We start from the raw sequence: 24130 nt of genomic DNA, 5'->3' as shown, positions 1-24130 counted from the left end.
ATGGATCCCATCCCATCCCATGGATCCCATCCCATTATCCCATCCCATCCCATCCCATTATCCCATCCCATTATCCCATCCCATCCCATGGATCCCATCCCATTATCCCATCCCATCCCATCCCATGGATCCCATCCCATCCCATTATCCCATCCCATTATCCCATCCCACCCTGCTGGGGACAACAGCACGGCTGGAACAGCTGCCTGGCACCTTGGAACGATTCCCTCTCTCTCTGCTATCCTGAATTTCTGCTGCTTCCCTCCCTCTGTGCCATCCTGGAATGATTCCCTACCCCTGGGAGCAGGGAAGTGGCCAAAGCTGCTGGAAATCCCATCTTGGAGTGGGATGGGAGCAGTAAAAGCTATTGGAAATCCCATATTGGAGTGGGACTGGGGTGGTCAAAAATGCTGGAAATCCCAGCTTGGATTGGGATGGGAGTGGTAAAAGCTGCTGGAAATCCCATCTTGGACTGGGACAGAAGAGGTCAAAGCTCCTGGAATTCCACCTTGGAGTGGGATGGGAGTGGTAAAAGCTGCTGGAATCCCATCCTGGAGTGGGATTGGGATGGTAAAAGCTGCTGGAATCCCATCCTGGACTGGGATGGGAGCAGTAAAAGCTGCTGGAATCCCATCCTGTAGCGGTGGTGGCAGCCAGACTGAGCTCCTCCACCAGGCCAGGAAAAGGGATGAGTGCCCAGACACCCCCAAACACAGCTGGGGTGCACATCTCAGGATTTCCAGCCCTGAGATGCTGCCAGAGGGATCCCAAAGGACCCCCTGGGCCCTCTCCCCTCCCCAGGCAGACACACAGGTACCCACAGCAGCCCTGAGCTGGTGAGGCGCTCACAAGGGCCAGCAAGGCTTGGGTTTGAACCAAGGGAAAGGTTTATCTGCTCCAGCAGCCCAGAATGGGACACAACAGGGCAGGGCTAAAGTGGGCAAGTCCCAAAAGCACTTGGAGAGGTTTCCACACCTCGGGGCTGCAGCAGGTCCCAAAGAACCTCCCCAGGAGGCCGTGGGGTAGAGTTAAACAACTGCTTTAGTGTTGGTTCTGTCTCGGGGCTCCCAGCCGGCCTCTGCCCACGCCTGGAGCAGCACTGAGGGTCCAGGGCCTCCAGGGGAGGCAGGGAGGGGTCACAGCATGGTGGGGAGGAATCAGCTGCTGCAGGAGAGGAAAGAGTCCCTAGCAGGGCCTGAGGGGAGGGGGTGGCTCCTGAGAGGGCACAAGGCAGGAGGGTCACCGGAGATCCAGCAGCACCACGTCCCTCTCCACCACTGACACGTGGCTGCACGTCTGCAAGAGAGGACAGGGGGGGACAGGGGTTACTGAGGTGTTCCCACCTCCTGGCACAGCCTGTGCTGACCCAGAACAGCCCCTGGACAAGAGGGGACAAGAGGGGACAGGGGTTACTCAGGTGTTCCCAACTCCTGCCACAGCCTGTGCTGACCCAGAACAGCCCCTGGACAAGAGGGGACAAGGGGGGACAGGGGTTACTCAGGTGTTCCCAACTCCTGCCACAGCCTGTGCTGACCCACAACAGCCCTTAGATCCCGTTCTTGCACCCCCCCACCTGCTGGCCCTGCCTGGAGGCACCCAGGGATCCTGGCAGGCCCCAGACACAAATCCCCCACCCCAAAGAGCCCTGGGCTGCTGCCTGGCCCTGCTCCTGCAGCTCTGCAGCACTTCCAGCACCTGCAGAACCTCAGGAGGCTCCTGCACCTCCTCTCTGGGCACTGCAGAGCAGCCCCTGCTGCCAGGCTGAGCCTCCCAGCAGCTCTGGTGTACCCCCAGCACAGGCAGCCCTCCCCAGAGCCCCCAGGCACTCACTGTGAAGAGAGGGGGGTCTTTGGGGTGTGGGTGGAAGCCCTGCTGCCTGCAGGATGAGATCTCCTCCAGGCCGTGCTCTGTCAGCCTGAAGAACCCTGTCCTGCAGCAGGAACAGCAGCTCTGCAACTGCAGCTCTGCAGGCCTGGCCCATCCCTGTACATCCCATGGATCCCATCCCATCCTATGGATCCTATGGATCCCATGCCATCCCATCCCATCCCATGGATCTCATCCCTTTCCATGGATCCCATCCCATCCCATGGATCCCATGCCATCCCATCCCATGGATCCCATGCCATGGATCCCATCCCATCCCATGCCATGGATCCCATCCCATCCCATCCCATCCCATGGATCCCATGCCATGCCATGCCATCCCATCCCATCCCATCCCATCCCATGGATCCCATCCCATCCCATCCCATCCCATCGATCCCATCCCATCCCATCCCATGGATCCCATCCCATCCCATCCCATCCCATCCCATGGATCCCATCCCATCCCATCCCATCCCATCCCATGGATCCCATGCCATGCCATCCCATCCCATTCCATGGATCCCATCCCATCCCATGGATCCCATCCCATCCCATCCCATCGATCCCATCCCATGGATCCCATCCCATCCCATCCCATCCCATCCCATCCCATCCCATCGATCCCATCTCATGGATCCCATTCCATCCCTTTCCATCCCATCCCATGGATCCCAGCCCACACCCCTGGCACCCCACACTCCCCCCGGCACCCCAGACTCACTCCTGGTACTTGGGGGAGCACACGATGGCGATGGACTCGGGCAGCATCATCTGGTAGGAGCAGTGTGTGTGCAGGTCCACGCTGGACAGGAAGGCTGTCTGGGTGGGGTGGGTCTGCAGGGCACAGGGCACAGCCCTCAGAGGCTGGCACAGCCCTGGGGCAGCCCTGCCCTGCCCTGAGCAGCTGCTGCTCTCCAGACTGCTCAGCCTGGCCTGGCAGGGGTCCCAGGGGGCACAGCCGGGGAGGAGCCTGCAGCTGGCACAGCTCTCGGGGCTGGCAGTGTGTCTGTCTGTCTGTCCCTCCAGGAGAGCAGCTGGGGCGTCCCCACGCAGCCACCGGGGCTGGCTCAGCTGCAGGAAACGTCAGCTCCGTGTCTGAGATGGCACTGCCAGAGAATCCCAGAGTGGGCTGGGCTGGAGGGAGCTCAGAGCCCACCCAGGGCCACCCCTGCCATGGGGGGACACCTGCCACTGTCCCAGGGGGCTCCACAGGCTGGCCTTGGGCACTGCCAGGGCTGCTGTGGGCACCTCTTCCAGGGCTGCCCACCCTCACAGAAGAGTTTCTTTCCAGTATCTCCTCTAAACCTCTCCTCCTTCCTCACAGGGAAGAATTTCTTAGTATTTCATCTAAACATTTCCTTCTTCCTCACAGGGAAGAGTTTCCCCAATATCTCATTAAACTTTTCCTCCTTCCTCACAAGGATGTTTCTTCTCATTATCTCATCTAAACCTTTCCTCCTTCCTCACAGAAGAGTTTTTTTCCCAGTATCTCATCGAAACATTTTCTCCCTCCTGACAGAGAAGAATTTCTTCTCAATCTCTCATCTAAACCTTTTCCCCTTCCTCACAGAGGAGAGTTTCTCCCCAGTATCCAAACCTCTCCTCCTTCCTCACAGGGGAGAATTCCTTCTCAATATCTCATCTAAACCTGTCCTCCTTACTCAAAGAAGTTTCTTCCCCAATATCTCATCTAAATCTTTCCTCCTTCCTCACAGGGAAGAGTTTCTTAGTATTTCATCTAAACCTCTCCTCCTTCCTCATAGGGAAGCTTCTTCTCAGTATCTCATCTCAACCTCTCCTCCTTCCTCACAGGGAAGAGTTTCCTCTCAGTATCTCATCTAAACCTTTTCTCCTTCCTCAAAGAAGAGTTTTTCCCAATATGTCATCTAAATATTTCCTCCTTCCACACATGGAAGAGTTTCCTCCCAAATATCTCATCTAAACCTTTGCTCCTTCCTCAAGAGTTTCTTCCCAATATCTCATCTAAATCTTTCCTCCTTCCTCACAGGGAAGAGTTTCCCCAATATCTCATCTAAACCTCTCCTCCTTCCTCACAGGGAAGAGCTTCTTCCCAATATCTCATCTAAACCCTTCCTCTTTCCTTCTCAAAGGGTTTGATGCTTTAGGAAGGGACCCAAAATTACCCAGTCTGGATTTCCCCAGCACAGCAGTGAACGAGGCTGTACCAGAGGCTGCTGCCCACTCCCTGCCATCCCCCCGTGCCCCAGCAGCCCTTCCCCTGGATGCAGGGAGGGCCAGGGCAGGCAGACTCACGTGGATCCAGCCCAGGGTGACGAGGCCATGCTGGTCCTGGATGACAAAGAGCTCCTCCTCGCTCTGCGTGGTGCACGAGTCGGGGCCGCCCAGCTGCTTGGGCACGATGACGTGCGTGACGGTGAACTCGTTCCTCATCTGCAAGGCAGGGCCACCACGGCCACTGTGACACCCAGGTCACAGCCCAGGGCCCTCCTGAGCCTTGGGACAAGCCCAGGGGTGGTGGTTTTCTCTCCGAGTTAGGTGTTATGAGATTTTAGGGAACTTATTCCACCTGAGACAGCTCAGCTACTCGAATGCCATCAGATTAGCAGGGTGGCTTCTGAGGTAGTGATGGAAACAGAAAAAGTTCTAATAAAAGGCAAAATAACAAAGTTCCTACAGAGAAAAACTGAGCTAAGGGTAAGAGGTTTTTGCTCCTGGTAAAATACCCCACAAAAGGGATTATTTCCCTTATTCTCTTATTTTTCTAGTGAATTACCCAGGCCAGACCTCTTGGCCTCTGCCCAGCTGGGCAGCCCCAAGTTTAAAGTGAAGTCTCAAAGGGTCTTAGGAGGTGTCTTTTTTACCAAATTGAGGAGAAAAAAAGGCAAAAAACCCAGAAGTTTAAGGAGACAAAGAGTAATTTGGTTACTCCATCAACAGAAGGCAAAGTCCTACACATGGATGCATTCACCACCCATCTGCAGGTGCAGCTCAGAGGAGTTGCAGGACTTCTCCAAAGGAGTTCCAGGATTTTTCCAAAGGAGTTTCAGGATTTTTCCAAAGGAGTTCTAGAATTTTTTCAAAGGAGTTCCAGGATTTTTCCCCAAGGAGTTCCAGGATTTTTTCCAAAGGAGTTTCAGGATTTCTCCAAAGGAGCTCCAGGATTTTTTTTCAAAGGAGTTCCAGGATTTTTTTTCCCAAGGAGTTCCAGGATTTTTTCCCTGTTTTACTCTCCCTGCTGTGCAGAGCACCCCAGGAGCTCAGAGAAGCCCTGGACACCCCCAGACCCAGCTCTGCACTCCCAAGGGGACAATGCCTCATCCCTGAAGCATCCCCAGGCTCTGGAAGCAGCTGGGCTGCAGGAAGTTGCTCCATCAAAACAATTTCATTTCAAAGCAAACTTCTGGGAGTGGCTCAGGGCAGAGCTGCCAAAAGCTGGGCACGCAAAGGCTGGGGGGGAACAAAGCCTGAGGGCCAGCAGCTGGGACACCCAAAGGACAGGGAATGCCACCAGGAATGTCACCAGTGGGACACAGGAGCTGGATGGGGGCTCAGGGTGGGGAAATCCTAACCCAAAAATGAGGAAAGGGAGAGGCACACCATTCCTAACACATAATTCCTTCACATGGAGGCCTGACACCTCACAAGAATCCAGTACAAAAATCAAACCTTGTGGCACTTCTGGACAAGGAATGCCACCAGTGGGACAGAAAAAACTGAATGGGGACTCAGGGTGGGGAATTCTAACCCAAAATTGAGGAAAGGGAGAGACACATCATCCCTTAACACTGACGTGGAAGCCTGACACCCCACTGAAGAATCCAAAATCAAAAATCAGGCTCCTTGAGCTATGGCACTGTGACAAACAGCCCCTGTGGCACTTTTGGACAAGGAAAGTCAATCACCAATGAGACAGAAAAAACTGAATGGAGACTCAGGGTGGCAAAACCTAACCCAAAAATGAGGAAAGGGAGAGGCACATAATTCCTAACACTCACTTTGAAGCCTGACACCCCACTGAAGAATCCAAAATCAAAAATCAGGCTCCTTGAGCTGTGGCACCGTGACAAACAGCCCCTGTGGCACTTCTGGGGTGCCCATGGGGCTGTTTTTGGGGGGCTGTGTCCTTACCAGCTTCCCACAGAGGATCCCACAGGTCTCCACGCCCCGCACCGTGTTGGCGTCAGCCAGCTGCAGGAACTTGTGGCACAGCTCCCTGGGGACAATGACCTGGCGGAGCACGTCCACTCCTGCACCTGGGGAGGGCAGGGGGGCACAGTGAGCACGGGCAGGGAGGGCCCTGGGGCAGGGGCTGAGGGGGTGACACCGGGAAAATCCACCCAATCCACAATTTCCCAATAAATTGTGCAAATTCCTCAGGGAATCGTGCCACTGTGACACCCACACCTCACCCAGAGCGGGGAAAGGGACATGGAGAGGGGAAGGGTCCTCTGGCAGGGGGTCAGGAGGAGTGTTTGGTTACTGAAAATGAAAGCACACACCCTCAGGGAGTGTTATTTAAAGCAGGATGTGCCAGGATCAGCGGGTGTGTCAGGATCAGTGTTTTGGAACCACGTTTAGTGGGGTTTGGTCAGGAGGAGGATTCAGGCAGGAGCTGAACCCCAATCCCCAGCAGGTTTTGGGATCAAGGAAAGGCAGACGGGCTGCAAGAGCAGGGAGGACAACACCCAGCGACCCAGGAGAGCAGAGCCCCAGCATCAGGAGATTCCAAGAGCTTCCCAGAGAATCTGAGAACAACCCAGAGGCTCTCCAGAGAAGCTAGAAGAGCCTACAGAGATTCTCCAGAGAAGCTGGAAGAGCCCCCAGAGGCTCTCCAGAGAAGCTGGAAGAGCCCACAGAGGTTCTCCAGAGAAACTGAGAAGAACCCACAGATGTTCTCCAGAGAAGCTAGAAGAGCCCATAGAGGCTCTCCAGAGAAACTGTAAGAGCCCACAGAGGTTCCCAGAGAAGCTGAAGAGCCCCCAGAGGCTCTCCAGAGAAACTGAAGAGCCCATAGAGGCTCTCCAGAGAAGCTGAAGAGCCCACAGAAGTTCCTCAGAGAAGCTGAGGAGCCCATAGAGGCTCTCCAGAGAAGCTGAAGAGCCCCCAGAGGTTCCCCAGAGAAGCTGAAGAGCCCCCAGAGGTTCCCCAGAGCAGCTGAAGAGCCCCCAGAGGCTCTCCAGAGCAGCTGAAGAGCCCCCAGAGGCTCTCCAGAGCAGCTGGCCGTGCTTGCCCCAGCCCAGCAGGGAGAAGGGCTGCTCCCAGAGGTACTAACTGTTCTCTGTGCTCCCCAAAGCACTGGGCTTCAGGGATCTGTCCACAACGGGAGGTTTGCAGGGCACAGTCCCCGCTGCTGGGCTCGCTGGGGGAACTGCAGAGGCCGGAACCTTTGGGGTCAGGTCTGTTGGGGGCTTCTCCACGCCAGGGATGAGGGGTCCATCCACAGCCTGTGGCTCTGGCTTCCCAAACTCCTGCACGATCCTCAGGCGCTCCTTCTCCAGCTCCTGCTGCCGGATCATCTCCTCGAAGGCGTGGAACTGCTCCTGCTCCGCCTGCTGCTGCTTCATCAGGGCCACGCGGGTCTTCTCCTCCTCCAGCTGCTGCTGCAAGGCCACAGGGGGTGCAGGTTACTCCTCCTGCTGCACGAGGAACAGGGACAGGGAGGGGGGCACCAGCCCGGGGCAGACCCCCGGCCGTTCCCAGGTTGTTCCTAAAGGCCACCAGCAAACCACAAAATTTCCTTGTGAGATTTTGTGCGAGGAGATTTCAGCTTGTGAGGCACAGATCCAGAGCCAGCTGCACCAAGGGCAGGAAAAGCACAGCTTTGCCCTCCCTTTTCCAGGGAATTACAGTCCCGGGCTGATTTCCCTCCATGCTCCAAAGTCCAGAGCCAAACTGACTGCAGAGGTGATGTGACTGCTCTGCCCACACAGATCCTGGGGTTGTGATGGTATTTTACAACCCCTACACCTTTCCCATTTTAAATTGAATTTTTGCACCACATTTTTCATCACGTGGTGCTTTCCTTCCGTGGGGCAGAGAGAACACGCCAAGCACACAGCCCAGGCTGGCTGGGGGTGCACAGGGAGCAGAGCCAGGGCACAGATCCTGGGGTTTTGGTGGAATTACAACCCCTTCCCCTTTTAAAATTTGATTTTTGCTCCTATTTTTTCATCACGTGGTGCTTTCCTTTCACGGGGCAGAGAGAACACGCCAAGCACACAGCCCAGGCTGGCTGGGGATGCACGGGGAGCAGAGCCAGGGCCACCACCTGTGACAGAGCCACCTGCAGTGACATTGGGGCCACCCAGCCCGGCCATTGCCCAGCCCCCAGGGAGCCCTGCAAGGCTGAGGGGCTGCAGGGAGCAGAGCCTGCAGCCTGTGCTGTCACTCACCTGCTGCTCCTTGTACTTAGCATAGTCCTGGGCGTACCTCTTTAGCAGCTCCTCCTTCAGCTCCTCGGCCTTGGGAAAGGCCACTTCCTTCAGTTGCTGGGGGAGGAAACCCAGCATCAGCCTGGGGCAGCCCCAAGGCGAGGGGAAACGAACCCTGAGCAGCTGGGGAGCCCAAAAAGCAGCACCAAGATCACTGGGGCAGTGCTGAGTGCTGCCCTTTCCTCTTCTGTCAGCGCTGAGCAGAGGAGCTGCAGCCTCTGGGGGGTGGGGGGAATCTCCAAGGATTCCCTTGGAGCAAAGAAAGCCACCAGCCACCATTCATGGTCTTTGAGAAGCAGGGAGTGGAACAGGGAAGGAAGGACACCCCAACTGGACACCACATTGCAAGTGCAACGGGGTGAGAACCCCCCAAAGTGTAACCCTGGAGTTGCTCAGGTTGGAAACACCTCCAAGATCATTGAGCTCAACCATTCCCCCCACTAATCCATGTCCCCAGATGTCTTGGAACACTTCCAGGGATGGTGGAAGCCACTGCCAGGACTGGACAATGCTTTTGGGGAAGAATTTTCCCAATATCCAGCTTAAACCTCTCCTGAGGCTGTTTCCCCTCATCCTGTCCCTGTTCCCTGGGAGCAGAGCCTGACCAGGAGCTGTGCAGAGCCAGAAGGACCCCCCAGATCCCCCTTTTCCCCCTCTGAGCTATCCCAGCCCCCTCAGCTCCCGCTGGGCTCCATCCCCCTGCCCACCTCTGGGCACGCTCCAGCCCCACAGTGGATCCCACGGAGTGAGGGGCCCAGAACTGAACTGCTGAGGGCTCAGCACTGCCTGGCCACGCCAAGGCTCCTCCATTTCTGTGGATCACTGATCCCAGAGGCAGGGAAGCCCCAGGGATGACCCTGACCACGGCCCCACTCACTTTGACCGTCTCCCTCTTCTCAGGGATGACGGCGGTTTTGTAATCGCGGTGCTGCGGCAGCTTCTCGATGAAGAGCCTGGAAAGGGGGACAGAAGCCGCAGGTCAGGGGGCTCTGGGGGGCTCTGGGGCACCCCTGTGCCCCCTCGGGCTGGCTGCAGGAAGGCTCCATCCCACAGCAGCCCCTGGAGCCCTGCACGGCACCCAGAGCTCACTCAGCCCCAAGGGAGAGCCCCGCACAGGTTCTCCCCGCACCTGGACGAACATTTCTGTTTGGAAGGGAACCATTAATATATTTTTGTTTGGAAGGGAACCATTAATAAACACATTTTTTTTTTTGAAGGGAATCATTAACAACCTGCTGTGAGCACCAAGGGTGCCTCAGGGAGCAGCTCCCACACCTGGCAGTGTCCCTGGATCCCACCTGGGCTGACTCAGAGCTCTCTGTCCTTCTGCAAGGAGGGGAAATCAGCTCAGACCCTGCCAGGGAGAACCTCAGGGGAGCAAAAAGCAAATCCCCAACAGCCCCAGCTGCTGCTGAAGGAGCCTTTGGAGCCTGAGCTCCCCAGGTATTCCAAGGAGAATGCTGGGCTGGCTCTGGGAGGGAAATAAAAACTGAGCTCAGCATCCTCCCACTCAGCTTCCCCTGTCCCAGGGTGATCCCAGCCCTGTCCAGGGGCACCTCCAGGGATCCAGGGGCTCCCTGCCCTTCTCCCAGGGAAGAATTTAACCTTAAAATCCAATTTAAAGCTCTGCTCTTCCTCTGTGTTACCCTGGGAAAAGGGGGGGAAAATGGGGGAAAAAGGAGGGAAAAAGGGAGGGGAAAAGGGGGAGGGGAAAAAGGGAAAAAAGGAAAAGAGGAAAAGCAAAAAGAGGAAAAGGAAAAAGGGGAAAAGGAAAAGGGGGAAAAGGGAAAAAGGGAAAAAAGGAAAAGGGAAAAAAGGAATAGATAGTTCCACAGAGAGCAGAACAAACCAAGCAAAGCCAAGCAGGGAGCACTCAGGAGCCACAGAAACCCTGCCAACACTCCACGTGTGTGCAGCAAACAAAGGCAGCTGCCCCAAGCCCCCCAGCACTCTGTGCCCCCTGGATGCCCAGCAGGGCCAGGGCACAGCTGGAGCCCTGCAGAGGCCGGGGCTGCCCTCCAGAACCCCAAACCCAGCCGGGTGTGAGGCAGGGCACGGTGCTGGGGAGACGCAACAGCGCCCCGAGCCCTGCCAGCAGCCCAGGATCCAATGGAAGGGATTCATTAAAGGGATTCATTAGGCAGGATTAAGAGCAGATGCTGGGTGGGAAAAGCCGCAGAGCCAGCCGGGTTTGCACAAGGCAGGAAGGAGGAAAGACGTGGGCAGGACGAGGAGGAGGAGGAGGAGAGGAGGGGAAGGGCTGGAAGAGCTCCTGGCTCCCATGCACAGCCCTGCTGCCTCCTCCTGCTCTCTGACCACAATGTTTGATGATCAGAATGTAGGAAAACCCAAACCCAGAGCTTCAGCTGGAAGGAACGACAGTGGCATTCAGCTCCTATCTCTGGGCAGCAGCTCACACTGTCAGCATTTCAGAAAGAAGGTTTTTCCCTGGTGGAAAAGGTTTCCAGCAGAATCCTCTGAAAGCAACTGGGGACACAAGCCAGCCCCTGTGGCTGCTGCAGTGGCCCAGCCTGCAGCTCCTCTGTTTAGTTAAAACGTTTCTCCTCCTGTCTCAGGGCTCTGGAAGCCTTGCCAAGGCCCTGCTGGGAACCTTTCCCGAAGGTTTTACACTGCCCAGCTCCCTGAGCAGCCTCCTGGCCTCGCCACCATGCCCATAAAAGCTCAGCAAGGGCGAGGCAGGGAGCAAAGCTAACCACAGAAAAATGTGCTGGGTGTGAGGGGCAGCAGCCCTGCACGGGGGGCAGGCAGGGAAGGTGCCCACGGAGATGCCAACGCTGTCTGGGCACAGGGGGCACAGCACAGAGCACAGCAGGGCAAAGCAGGAGGGCAGATGTGGGGAAAGCCCTACAGGAACAGGACACTGCCATGTTGGGATCAGGGATTTTATCCTTTTAAACACCCACAGCTGTGTCTGAGGGGGCGGGGAGTTCCTCCTTTGGGATCAGGGACTATCTGAGGATTTATTTCTTTTACACCTTTTAGTTTTATTTATTTTTACACCTAAGGGAGCGGAACACCCCAAACTCCTCAGGGAGCAGAGTACCCAAAACCCCTGAGGAACAGATCCCTGAGCAGCAGATCCCCGAGGGGCAGACCCCAGCCCCATGGGGGTCCCCCACCTCCCTGAGCCCTCACAGCCACCCCAAACCCCTGAGACGCAGATCCCTGAGTAGCAGAAGCCCTGAGAAGCAGATCCCTGGCCAGATCCCAGACCTGTGGGGCTCTCCCACCTCCCCGAGCCCTCACAGCCACCCCAAACCCCTCAGGAGCTGTGGCACCCCAACTGTACATCCCCTGAGAAGCAGAGCACCCCAAACTCCTCAGGGAGCAGAACACCCCAAACCCCTGAGTCTCCCCCACCTCCCCAAGCCCTCACAACTACCCCAAAACCCCTGAGGAGCAGAACACCCCAAACCCCTGAGGAGCACAGAGCACCCCAAAGCCCTCAGCAGCAGAACACCCCAAACCCCATCCTAGTTTGGCACCCTAAACTCCTCAGGGCAGAGCACCCCCAAACCCCTCAGGGAGCAGAGCGCCCCAATCCTCTGAGGAGCAGATCCTGGACCTGTGGGGCTCTCCCACCTCCCCGAGCCCTCACAGCCACCCCAAAGCCCTCAGGACAGAGCACCCCGAAGCCCTCAGGAGCAAATCCTGAGGAGCAGAACACCCCAAACCCCTGAGGAGCAGACCCCAGACCCGTGGGTCTCCCCCACCTCCCCAAGCCCTCACAACCACCCCAAAGCCCCGAGCAGCAGAGCACCCCAAACCCCTCAGGGAACACAGCACCCCAAACCCCACCCCAGTTTGGCACCTCAAACCCCTGAGGGGCAGATCCCTGAGCAGCAGACCCCAGAGCCATGGTTTTCCCCCATTCCCCCCTGGCCGTGCCCAGCTCCCCTGGCACTGTCCCTTACGTGATGTACTTGTGGTAGAGGATGAAGGCGTGCTCCAGGCTGCCCTCCTGGCAGTGCCCCCCATTCCCCATGGGTCTCCCTGTGCCCCCTGGCACTGTCCCTTACGTGATGTACTTGTGGTAGAGGATGAAGGCGTGCTCCAGGTTGCCCTCCTGGCAGTACACCGTGGCCATGCGCAGCATCTCCACCCCCGAGCGGAAGTAGCGCCGCGGGGGCACGTCGGGGCTCACCTGCACCAGGCTGCCCGCCCGCACCAGCCGCCGCACCCGCTCCTCGGGTGCCAGGCTGGCACTGCCCGACGGGCCGGGCATGGCTGCGGGACGGCACGGGGCTGCGGGGAGAGAGAGAGGGGTCAGAGTGTGGGGAACTGCGCCACTGAGTCACAGAAATCAGGGAATCGGGGATCAGGGAATCGGGGAATCACAGAAATCAGGGAATCGGGGATCAGGGAATCAGGAAATCAGGGAATCACAGAAATCAGGGAATCGGGGAATCAGGGAATCGGGGAATCACGGAATCATGGATCAGGGAATCACAGAAATCAGGGAACCACAGAAATCAGGGAATCGGGGAATCACGGAATCATGGATCAGGGAATCACAGAAATCAGGGAACCACAGAAATCAGGGAATCATGGATCAGGGAATCAGGGAATCATGGATCAGGGAATCGGGGAATCACAGAAATCACTGAATCGGGGAACCAGGGAATCATGGAATCACAGAATCAGGGAATCACAGGGCTCCAGAATCCTCCCAAACCCAACCTGAGCCAACAGGCTCCATCCTGATCCAACAGGCTCCATCCCAAACCCATCCCGACCCAACAGGATCCATCCCAGACCCATCCTGACCCAACAGGCTCCATCCCAAACCCAACCTGAGCCAACAGGATCCTCCCAAACCCAACCTGAGCCAACAGGATCCTCCCAAACCCAACCTGAGCCAACAGGCTCCATCCCAAACCCATCCCGACCCAATAGGATCCATCCTGACCCAACGGGCTCCATCCCAAATCCTCCCCCCACAACGGGGCAAAGGGAGCCCCAACACGAATCCCCCTGTCCTGAGCAGAAACCTCCCCCAGCCCCGAGCAGGTCTCAGCAGTTCCCACCAGCCATGGCGGTTCCAAATGAATTCAGGCTGGAAATTAATTTAGGATTTACGACAGGAACCTAAAGCGAAGCTTCCCACAGCCAGGGTCCCCCCACGATGGGATCCTCCATCCTAAAGTGACCATCCCACGGCCGGAACGGCCCGGGCCGGGTCCCCCTGCTCAAGGGAAGGTTCCGGTCACCCTGCACAAGGGAAGGTTCCAGTCCCCCTGTCCGGCCGCCATACCGGACCCGCCGGCCGGAGCCCTCCTGCTCTCGGGGCTCCCCAGCACCGCGGTCCCGGCCCCTCACGCCGCCCCCGGTGCCCAGCGGGACCCCGAGCGGCGCCCGGGCCCGCCCGTCCCGCAGAGCCCTCCCGGCCCGGCCCGGCCCTGACCTGGCGCGGGCGGCCGCCGTTCCCCCTCAGCACTTCCGGGTTCTTCCCCACCTGCCGCAGCCTCGCTCTCGGCAGCCAATCAGAAGCCGCCTCAACATCCGGGTATGGGACAAGCCACACCTACTTCCGCCCGGTTGCGAAGCGGCTTCCGCACCACGTTGTGCGTGACGTCACAGCGGTAGCTCTTAAAGGGGCAGCGCCCCTGAAAAGGCCGCGCTCCGCCCAACCCAAACTCGGCAGTTCTCACCCCAAAACCGCGCCCGACCCCCCCCCTCACGGGAAATCACTGCTCCGCAGCCAGGCTGGAGTTTGCACAGCGTGGAAATTTACTTTAGCAAAAGTAAAAATCTTATACTCGGGTAAAAAATGTTGCTGATTTACCCATTATAGCAAAACCGGGTAAAAAAGAGACTAAAAATCAGAATTTTCATGGTCAGTCCCGTTCTTCGCCCTGAGGAAATCAACAAAATCCCGTTTTGTTGAAGGCCCAGGGGCACCTGAGGAAGTTTCTTTAGGATCATTCCAGAATATCACGGAACGATCACGGAGCACTCACAGCACCGATGGAAAATTCCTGTAAAAACACCGGAGCTGTGACAGAACCAGATCAAAAACCAGCCTTGATTTTCTTAAAAACAGTTCCTGCTGGAAAAGCAGCAGAGCTGTGGGCAGTGAGAGAAACCAGGTTAAAAATGAGATTCAAATGAGATTCAAATGAGATTAAAGCAGCCCTGGAGGGTTCCCCTGGTGGGGCTGTGTCAGGGCAGCTCCTGCTGCTGCTTCTTCTTTTTCTTCTTGGGGGGTGGGGACAGGCAGCAGTTCCTGGGCAGCTCCAGGGCCCCCTGCTCCTGATTATTGTGGTCCAAAAAATTCTGCTCCAGAGAATCCTGCTCCAGGGAATTCTGCTTCTTCTGCTCCTGCTGATTCTGTTTCCTCTGCTGTCTCTTGTCCAGCTTTTTCTGCTTCCTCTGCTCCTGCTGCTCCATCTCCAGATCACTCTGCTCCAGATGTTTCTGTTTCTTCTGTTTCCCCTGCTCCTGATGGTTCAGCTTTCTCTGCTTCTTCTGCTCAAGATGCTCCTGGAGCTCCAGATTTTTCTGCTTCCTCTGCTCCTGATGCTCCACCTCCAGATGATTCTGTTCCAGATGATTCTGTTCCAAATTATTCTGCTGCTTCTGCTCCAGATGTTTCTGTTTCTTCTCTTTCCTCTGCTCCTGATGCTCCATCTCCAGATGGTTCTGTTCCAGATGATTCTGTTCCTGATGTTTCTGCTTTTTTTGCTTCCTCTGCTCCAGGTGATTCTGCTCCTTCTGCTTCCTTTTCTCCTGATGCTCCGTCTCCAGATGTTCCAGCTTCTTCTGCTTCTTCTGCTTCTGATGTTCCATCTCCAGATGTTCCAGCTTTTTCTGCTGCTTCAGCTCTGGATGCTCCATCTCCAGATGATTCTGTTCCTGACATTCCAATTTTTTCTGCTTCCTCTGCTCCCGATGCTCTATTTGCAGATGGTTCTGCTCCTGATGTTTCAGCTTTTTCTGCTTCCTCTGCTCCTGATTCTGCTCCTTCTGCTTCCTCTGCTCCTGATGCTCCATCTCCAGATGTTCCAGCTTTTTCTGCTTCCTCTGCTCATGATGCTCCTGCTCCAGATTCTGTTCCTGATGTCTCTGCTTTTTCTGCTTCCTTCTCTCCTGATGCTCCATTTCCAGATGATTCTGCTCCTGATGTTCCAGATTTTTCTGCTTCCTCTGTTCCAGATGATTCTGCCCCTGATGTTCCCTCTGCTCCTGATGTTCCATTTCCAGACGTTCCAGCTCCACATGATTCCGTTCCTGCTGTTTCTGCTTCCTTTGCTTCTGATGCCCCAGCTCCAGGTGTTTCAGCTTCTTCTGCTTCCTCTGCTCCAGATGATTCTGCCTCTGCTGTTCCACCTTCTTTTGTTTCCTCTGCTCCAGATTCTCCTGGAGCTCCAGCTTCTTCTGCTTCCTTTGTTCCAGATGATTCTGCTCCGTCTGCTCCTGATGCTCCATTTCCAGATTATTCTGTTCCAGATTCTTCTGCTTTTTCTGCTCCTGATGCTCCATTTCCAGATGTTCCAGCTCCAGGTGATTCTGCTTTTTCTGTTTCCTCTGCTCCAGGTGGTTCTGCTCCAGATGTTTCAGCTTTTTCTGCTTCCTCTGCTCCTGATGATTCTGCTTCCCTTCCTCCAATTGCTCTGTCTCCAGATGCTCCAGCTTCTTCTGTTTCCTCTCTTCCTGATGCTCCATCTCCAGATGGTTCTGCTCCTGATGATTCTGCTTTTTCTGTTTCCTCTCTTCCTGATGTTCTCTCTCCAGATAATTCTGCTTTTTCTGTTTCCTCTCTTCCTGATGTTCTCTCTCCAGATAATTCTGCTTTTTCTGTTTCCTCTCTTCCTGATGTTCCATCTCCTGATGATTCTGCTTTTTCTGTTTCCTCTCTTCCTGATGTTCTCTCTCCAGATAATTCTGCTTTTTCTGTTTCCTCTCTTCCTGATGTTCTCTCTCCTGATGATTCTGCTTTTTCTGTTTCCTCTCTTCCTGATGTTCTCTCTCCAGATAATTCTGCTTTTTCTGTTTCCTCTCTTCCTGATGTTCTCTCTCCTGATGATTCTGCTTTTTCTGCTTCCTCTGCTCCAGATTTTTCTGCTCTTCCTGCCTCTGCCTGCCACTGCTGCTGCTCCTGCAGGGAAATTTGGGATCAGCACCCCAAAAAGGGCTGGGGGAGCACCCAGAGCCTTTCCTGCAGCCTGAACTCCCAGAGAGGCTCACTCCTCATTTCTGACAGGATTTCCATCAGGAATTATCAATTTCCATCAGGAATTATCAATTTCCACCAGGGATTTTTTTCAATCTCCATCAGGAATATTTTTCAATTTCCATCAGGGATTTTTCCCCCAATTTCCATCAGGAATTTTCTCAAATTTCCATCAGGAATTTTCCCCAATTTCCATCAGGAATTTTCTCAAATTTCCATCAGGAATTTTTTTCCATTTCCATCAGGAATTTTTTTCCATTTCCATCAGGATTTTTTCTCAATCTGCATCAGGAACTGGGGCAGAGGGAAGGAGCCCCAGCTGTGCCCAAAGCTGCCCTGGAGAAGCTCTGTGAGCATTCCCAGGCACAGGAGCCTCCCTGCTGCCACTCTGGCTCTCAACAACTTTCAGAAATTCTTTTTTTCACCCTCCCAGAGCTGGGGGAGCCTGGAAAGATCCAGCTGGGGCTGTTCCAAAGGGAGGGAGAGGGGAAGGGGCAAACACCTACCTGGGCACTGCCAGGGGGGGCTGGGGGAGCTTCTGGGGCTGTGCTGGGGCCCTGCTCTCCTTGCTCACATCTGAGCCCACATCCTGCAGCTCACAGCTGCTTTGGAAAGAGAATTCCAGATGTTTGCACTGGAAAATGGAGTTTCTCACCCACTGAGGGATCCCACCAGCTCTTCACACCCTGAGGGGGGTTTTTCCATCCAGCTCCAGACCCTCAATTTGATTTAAGGTCCTTTCCAACCCAAAGCACCCAGGGACACCTTTCCCTGCCCTAGGCTGCTCCTTCTGGGGCTTTGTTGTGGCACTGCTCTCCTCCCTCACATCTGAGCCTTCAGCTCACAGCTGCTTTGGAAGGGAATTTGAAAGAGAAATTTGGATGTTTGCACTGGAAAATGGAGTTTTTCACCCACTGAGGGATCCCATGAGCTCTTCACACTCTGAGAGGGGCCTGGGGGGATTTTCCATCCAGCTCCAGCCCCTCAATGGGGCTGGAAAGGACCCCGAACCCCACCCAGGGACACCCAGGGACACCTTTCCCTGCCCCAGATTTGCTGGGAGTGCCAGCCCAGCCCTCCCAGGGGGGGTTCCTCCCCAGCTCCCCCTGCCCTCTGGGGTTCCTGAGCCAGCCTCACCCCGGGGCTCTCCTCTGCAGGTCCTGGATGTAGTTGGGTCTCTCCATGGGGTGCCCTCGAGCCGTGTTGAACACTGGGGACACACAGAGTTACCCCAGAGCAGCTGGAACCATCCCCAACTCTACTCTGCACTTCCTTTTTAGCTAACTAAAACAAACAAAAAAAGTTCCCTGAACTGTAATTTTTCCCTTTTTTTTTAACTGTTCAAATCTACTCTAAACTAAAAGCCCAAAAACCACCAGAGCCTAAAACACTGCATTCCAACACCAAAATAAACCAATAAAAAACCAAGCAAACCAAACTACAACCCACCCCAAAAAAATCTAAACTTAATTTAGAATTTATTTATCTAATTTTAATTTAATTTCTCCTGAAAACAACAAAAAGTTTTATTAACATTATTAATTTTTCATATCTATAAACACTTTGTTAAATAAACTATTTTTGCCACTTTTCTCAAAAAAAAAATCTTTTTCCAAATAAAAATAAAAGCCACTTAAAGCTACTTCTAAAATAATCTCCCTCCTGAACATCCCCATCCCAGCAGTTTGCTCACATTCTATGGCAGCATTGGGCTCCATGCCTTCAACCTCAATCAGGTACCTGAAAGAGCAGCAGAACATCTCTAATTACACAATTAATTATGAAAATATCGATGGGCTGGTGATGATTCAAACAGATAGAAAAGGACTGGGGAGTTTTAAACTTTTTATTTATGGAGAATCAGCATTTAATGCTGGGTTTTGGGATGGAAAAATGCCCTCCTGTGAATTTTTGCAAGTTTGGGGTCACAGAAATTATTCCAGTCTGGATTCCTGCTGAAGGGGCACCAGGGGAGGTGAACTGGGCAAGGAGAACTCACCTGGAATTGCCACCAGGAGAACTGACCTGGAATTGCCAACCTGGGCAAGGAGAACTCACCTGGAATTGCCACCAGGAGAACTGACCTGGAATTGCCAACCTGGGCAAGGAGAACTCACCTGGAATTGCCACCAGGAGAACTGACCTGGAATTGCCAACCTGGGCAAGGAGAACTCACCTGGAATTGCCACCAGGAGAACTCACCTGGAATTGCCAACCTGGGCAAGGAGAACTCACCTGGAATTGCCACCAGGAGAACTGACCTGGAATTGCCAACCTGGGCAAGGAGAACTCACCTGGAATTGCCACCACTGAACTTCATCTGGGCAAGAACTCACCTGGAATTGCCACCAGGAAAACTGACCTGGAATTGCCAACCTGGGCAAGGAGAACTCACCTGGAATTGCCACCAGGAGAACTCACCTGGAATTGCCACCACTGAACTTCATCTGGGCAAGAACTCACCTGGAATTGCCAACCTGGCCAAGGGGAACTGACCTGGAATTGCCACGAGGAGAAGTGACCTGGAATTGCCAACATGGGCAAGAACTGACCTGGAGTTGCCACCAATTAACCCCTCTGGGCAAGAACTCACCTGGAATTGCCACCAGGAGAACTGACCTGGAATTGCCAACCTGGGCAAGGAGAACTCACCTGGAATTGCCACCAGGAGAACTGACCTGGAATTGCCAACCTGGCCAAGGAGAACTGACCTGGAATTGTCACCACTGAGCCCCTCTGGGCAAAAAAATCACCTGGAATTGCCACCACTGAACCTCATCTGGGCAATAACTCACCTGGAACTGCCACTACTGAGGCCACCTGGGCAAGGAGAACTGACCTGGAATTGCCACAAGCAGATCTGACCTGGAAGTGCCACCACTGGACCTTATCTGGCCAAGAACTGACCTGGAATTGCCATCAGTGAGCCCACTGGGCAAGGACAACTCACCTGGAATTGCCACCAGGAGAACTGACCTGAAATTGCACCACTGAGCCCACCTGGGTAAGGAGAACTTGCTTGGCATTGCCACCAGGAGAACTGACCTGGAAGTGCCACCATTGAGCCCTTCTGGGCAAGGAGAACACACCTGGCATTGCCACCACTGAGCCCCTGTGGCCAAAAACTCACCTGGAATTGCCACCAGGAGAGCTGACCTGGAAGTGCCACCACTGAAACTCATCTGGCCAAGAACTCACCTGGCATTGCCACCACTGAGCCCACCTGGGCAAGGAGAACTCACTTGGAATTGCCACCGGGAGAACTCACCTGGCATTGCCAACACTGAGCCCACCTGGGCAAGGAGAACACACCTGGAAGTGCCACCAGGAGAAGTGACCTGGCAGTGCCACCCCCAGCACCCACCTGGCAGTGCCACCCCCAGCACCCACCTGGCAGTGCCACCCCCAGCACTCACCTGGCAGTGCCACCCCCAGCACTCACCTGGCAGTGCCACCCCCAGCACCCACCTGGCAGTGCCACCCCCAGCACTCACCTGGCAGTGCCACCCCCAGCACTCACCTGGCAGTGCCACCCCCAGCACCCACCTGGCAGTGCCACCCCCAGCACCCACCTGGCAGTGCCACCCCCAGCACTCACCTGGCAGTGCCACCCCCAGCACCCACCTGGCAGTGCCACCCCCAGCACCCACCTGGCAGTGCCACCCCCAGCACTCACCTGGCAGTGCCACCCCCAGCACCCACCTGGCAGTGCCACCCCCAGCACCCACCTGGCAGTGCCACCCCCAGCACCCACCTGCAGACCAGGTAGCCAGTCCTGTTGAGGCCGTGTGTGCAGTGCACCCCGATGAGTTTATCTGCAACACACACAGGGAGGGCACCCTGAGCTGCCTCCCCTCCCCAGGGACCCAAATGGCCCCAGAACGAGCCCAAATATCCCCAGAAGGAGCCCAAATATCCCCAGAATGAGCCCAAATGGCCCCAGGATGAGCCTAAATGGCCCCAGGAAGAGCCCAAATGGCCCCAGGAAGAGCCCAAATGGCCCCAAAAGGAGTCCAAATATCCCCAGAATGAGCCCAAATGGCCCCAAATGAGCCCAAATGGCCCCAAATGATCCCAAATGGCCCCAGAATGAGCCCAAATGGCCCCAGAATGAGCCCAAATGTCTCAGAATGAGCCCAAATATCCCCAGAATGAGCCCAAATGAGCCCAAATGGCCCCAAACCCCCCACCTGCCCCAAACCCCCCCAGTGCCACCCCCCCAGTGCAATACCCACACCAATCACCACGCTCAGAGCTAATTAGCACTCAGCTCATTAACTCTGGCTGCTCCATCCCAATGAAGGCTCCAATCCCACAGAACCCTGCAGTGTTTGGGGTGAGCTCTGCCTCCATCCCTGCCCCAAGTATCAGGATTTGGGCTCATTTTCCCCCAGAAAATCCCATTTCTTCCATTCCTGGCCATTGCCAGGCTCACCATTGTCCCTGTTGGCCATCAGGAACCTCCTCACCAGGGACCTGAACCTCAGGAAGCTTTTCCTGTTGGGGATCTCGTGGCCCCTGGTCAGGATCTTGCAGTAGCGCATGGAGGGGGGCAGGTCCTGGGGAGAATCAGGAATTGCCAGAAAAAAGCACCAAAATTCTGATTAATTACACAAACACAGGCAACAAACCAGAAAAAAAACCCCAGTTTTCCTCACAGAAAAATTCTCATTAATTACACAATCACAGGTAATAAAATACCCGGGGGTTGGAGACTTGATCAGAACCATCCCCTGCTCCCCTCAGCCCCTGGCAGGGCACTGCAGCCCCCCCAGCCCCCCAGGGTGCAGTTTTTGGGGTGCACTCCCCACTTAGCACTGACCTCCCTGCTGTAGTCGTGCACTTTTTGGGGTGAATTCCCCCATTTTAGCACTGACCTCCCTGCTGTAGCAGTGCAGTTTTTGGGGTGAATTCCCCCGTTTGGAGTGCAGTTTTTGGGGTGCACTCCCCATTTGGGGTGCCGTTTTTGGGGTGCACTCCCCATCTGGGCACTGACCTCCCTGCTGTAGTAGTGAGTGGTGCAGTTTTTGGGGTGCAGTTTTTGGGGTGCATTCCCCCATCTGGAGTGCAGTTTTTGGGGTGAACCCCCCATTTAGCACTGACCTTCCTGCTGTAGCAGTGCAGTTTTTGGGGTGAATTCCCCCATTTGGGGTGCACTTTTTGGGGTGAATTCCCCCATTTGGGGTGCACTTTTTGGGGTGCACTCCCCATTTTGGCACTGACCTCCTTGCTGTAGCAGTGCAGTTTTTGGGGTGAATTCCCCCATCTGGAGTGCAGTTTTTGGGGTGAACCCCCCATTTCAGCACTCACCCCCCTGCTGTAGTAGCGCGTGGTGTAGGTGAGGTCGATGATCAGCCCCAGCTCCTCCTTCCTCTCCTGCACCTTCCTGAGGAGGTCCCGGGGGGAAAACCTCTGCTCTGGCAGCAGGTTCTGCTCAAAGCTCTGCAGGAAACGAGGGTTTAAAGAAATAAATTCTATTTGAAAGCAGTTAATGATGTTTGACAGCAGTTACTAAAATCTAGAGGTGGTGTGAGGGGTGGGGAGAGGCTCCTGGCTTTGGACTGCGCTGGAGATCACACGCAACAACTCAGGCAAAAAAAATAGAAAATCACAGTTTGGTCATTGAATTCCAGGCTGGTTAGGGTGAAAATTAAAACTGTCATTTTGGTTTTCACATTGGAATTATCCAGTTTCATTTTCACATTAAAATAATCCAGTTTAATTTTCACATTAAAATCATCCAGCGTCCATCCTGCAGCTGATTTTTCTTGCCCTGTTCTTGTCCCAAACCTCCCCACCCTTCCTAGGAAAAAATTCTTCCTGCTGTCCATCCTGGAGCTGATTTTTGTCCTTCTGTCCCTGTCCCAACCCTCCCTTCCCTTTCCAGGCATAAATCACTCCTGATGCCCAGCCTGGAGCTGATTTTTCTTCTCCTGTCCTTGTTCCAACCTTTCCTATGATGAAATTCCTCCTGTCCCCATCCCCTGGAGCACAGCCCAGCTGCTGCCCCTGTCAAACCCAGCTCTGCATTTTGGGGTCAGCAATTCCCCCAGGGAACCCCCCAAAGCCCCAAAGCGCACCCCAAAGCGCCCCCCCAGCCCCAAAGTGCCCCCCAAAGCCCCCCTCACCTTCCTCAGGGGCACCTTGAAGGCCACGAAGCGCGTGCCGGCCATCCTGCGGCCCAGGGGGCTGTACTGGGTCCACCTGAGCCATTGGGGGGGGGGTCACACCGGACAGGGACCCCCGGGCCGGCCCCCCCAGACACCCCCAGGGCCGGGAACCCCCAATTCAGCAGCACTGAGAGCCCTCAGGGAAAAACCCCCCACAGCCAGGGACCCCCGACCCATGGGCGGCCAAAACCTCTGTCCTGGGGACCCCCAAATTCTCCTGGGGACCCCTCAAACTCTGTCCACCCCCAAATTCCCCCCAGTCCTGAGGACCCTCAAGACCACCCCAGCCTGGGAACCACGGCCCTGGTCTGGGGACCCTCAAACCTCCCCCGGGCCCGGAATTCCCAAATTTCCCCTCAAACCCTCACTGGGCTCGGGATCCCCAAATCCCCCCTCAAACTTCCCCGGGCCTGGAATTCCCAAATCCCCCTCAAACCTTCCCCAGACCCCCAAATCCTCCCTGGCTCAGGGACCTTCAACTCCCACCCTGGTCAGAGATCCTGAAGCGTCCCCAGGCCCGGGGACCCTCACACGCTGTGTCCCCACGGAGCCTGTATGCCCCCACACCCCGTATCCCCCCACACCCCGTATCCCCACAGCCCTCACACTCTGTATCCCCCCATACCCTGTATCCCCTCACACTCTGTATCCCCCCACACCCCGTATCCCCACAGCCCTCACACTCTGTATCCCCCCACACCATGTATCCCCTCACACCCTCTGGCCCCAGAGCCCCGGTATCCCCTCAGCCCCGGCATCCCCAGCCCCTCAGAGCCCCTCCGAGCCCGGGCCGCGCTCACCGCTCCGGGACGCGGCAGGAACCCCTGCCCGCCATGATGGCGACGCCACTGCGCCCGCGCGTGACGTCATTTTCGCGCCCGGCGCCTGACGTCACTTACGCGCCCGCCGCACGTGCGCGCGGCGCCACACTGGCCACGCCCATCGCTGAGAGGCCACGCCTCCCGCAGGCGCGCTGGGGCTCTCGCGCCGCGTAGCGGTCACGGGCGGTACTGCAGGTACAGAGCGGCGGCGCCGCCGAACCGGGATAGAACCGGGACAGAACCGGGGACACTGAACCGAGAGAGAACCGGGGCAGAACCGGGACAGAACCGGGACAGAACCGGGGACACTGAACCGGGATCGAACCGGGACAGAACCGGGACCGAACCTGGACAGAACCGGAGCAGAACCGGGGACACTGAACCGAGACAGAACGGGACCGAACCGGGACAGGACCTGGACCGAACTGGGACCGAACCGGGGCCACCGAACCGGGACCGAACCGGGACAGAACCGGGACAGAACCGGGACTGAACCGGGACCACTGACCCAGTGTCACCAGTCCAGTGCCAGCATTGGCATCACCCCACCAGCACCAACATCGCTGCCCCAGTACCGAACCAGGGAGTAGGGAGCGATTGGGGGATGGAAAATCATCATCGTGGACATGGAAGTCAAATGGGAATGGGGATGGGAAAACATTG

The 24130-nt window shown here is 55.7% G+C and overlaps 2 protein-coding genes across 2 annotated transcripts; both read right to left on the bottom strand.

The window, feature by feature from the left end:
- Window positions 1-869: 869 nt before the first annotated feature.
- Window positions 870-12488, bottom strand: STAMBP (STAM binding protein). The gene is made up of 9 exons (XM_054289177.1): window positions 12323-12488; window positions 9160-9235; window positions 8244-8339; window positions 7124-7448; window positions 5980-6104; window positions 4144-4281; window positions 2591-2703; window positions 1831-1930; window positions 870-1296 (listed from the first exon to the last, which is right to left on the bottom strand). Exons 1-9 carry the CDS (start codon window positions 12397-12399, stop codon window positions 1240-1242), a joined length of 1107 nt encoding a protein of 368 aa, XP_054145152.1. The 5' UTR covers window positions 12400-12488; the 3' UTR covers window positions 870-1239.
- On the bottom strand, window positions 12444-23492 carry DUSP11 (dual specificity phosphatase 11). The gene is made up of 11 exons (XM_054289160.1): window positions 23447-23492; window positions 22605-22680; window positions 21787-21918; window positions 20912-21035; window positions 20231-20291; window positions 18170-18216; window positions 17614-17686; window positions 16983-17081; window positions 14547-16401; window positions 13832-13891; window positions 12444-12548 (listed from the first exon to the last, which is right to left on the bottom strand). The coding sequence occupies exons 1-11, from the start codon at window positions 23479-23481 to the stop codon at window positions 12444-12446; spliced, it is 2667 nt and encodes an 888-aa protein (XP_054145135.1). The 5' UTR covers window positions 23482-23492.
- Window positions 23493-24130: the final 638 nt, after the last annotated feature.

This window comes from Melozone crissalis, unplaced genomic scaffold (assembly GCF_028551555.1).
Source record: "Melozone crissalis strain CALT ecotype California unplaced genomic scaffold, PUWL_Pcris_2 ptg000064l_1, whole genome shotgun sequence".
Classification (NCBI taxonomy): Eukaryota; Metazoa; Chordata; class Aves; order Passeriformes; family Passerellidae; genus Melozone; species Melozone crissalis.
This window is presented reverse-complemented; position numbering and strand designations above follow the sequence as displayed.

Coding starts and splice junctions, on each gene's coding strand:
- STAMBP (XM_054289177.1), bottom strand. CDS start 12,399: ATGCTGCGCATGGCCACGGTGTACTGCCAGGAGGGCAACCTGGAGCAC. Junction 8,340..9,159: donor AGAAGAGGGAGACGGTCAAA/GTGAGTGGGGCC, acceptor TTCCTCCCCCAG/CAACTGAAGGAAGTGGCCTT. Junction 1,297..1,830: donor AAGACCCCCCTCTCTTCACA/GTGAGTGCCTGG, acceptor CCTCTCTTGCAG/ACGTGCAGCCACGTGTCAGT.
- DUSP11 (XM_054289160.1), bottom strand. CDS start 23,481: ATGGCGGGCAGGGGTTCCTGCCGCGTCCCGGAGCG. Junction 20,292..20,911: donor GATGGCCAACAGGGACAATG/GTGAGCCTGGCA, acceptor TGTGTGTTGCAG/ATAAACTCATCGGGGTGCAC. Junction 17,082..17,613: donor CTGCAGAGGAGAGCCCCGGG/GTGAGGCTGGCT, acceptor CTCTTTCCAAAG/CAGCTGTGAGCTGCAGGATG.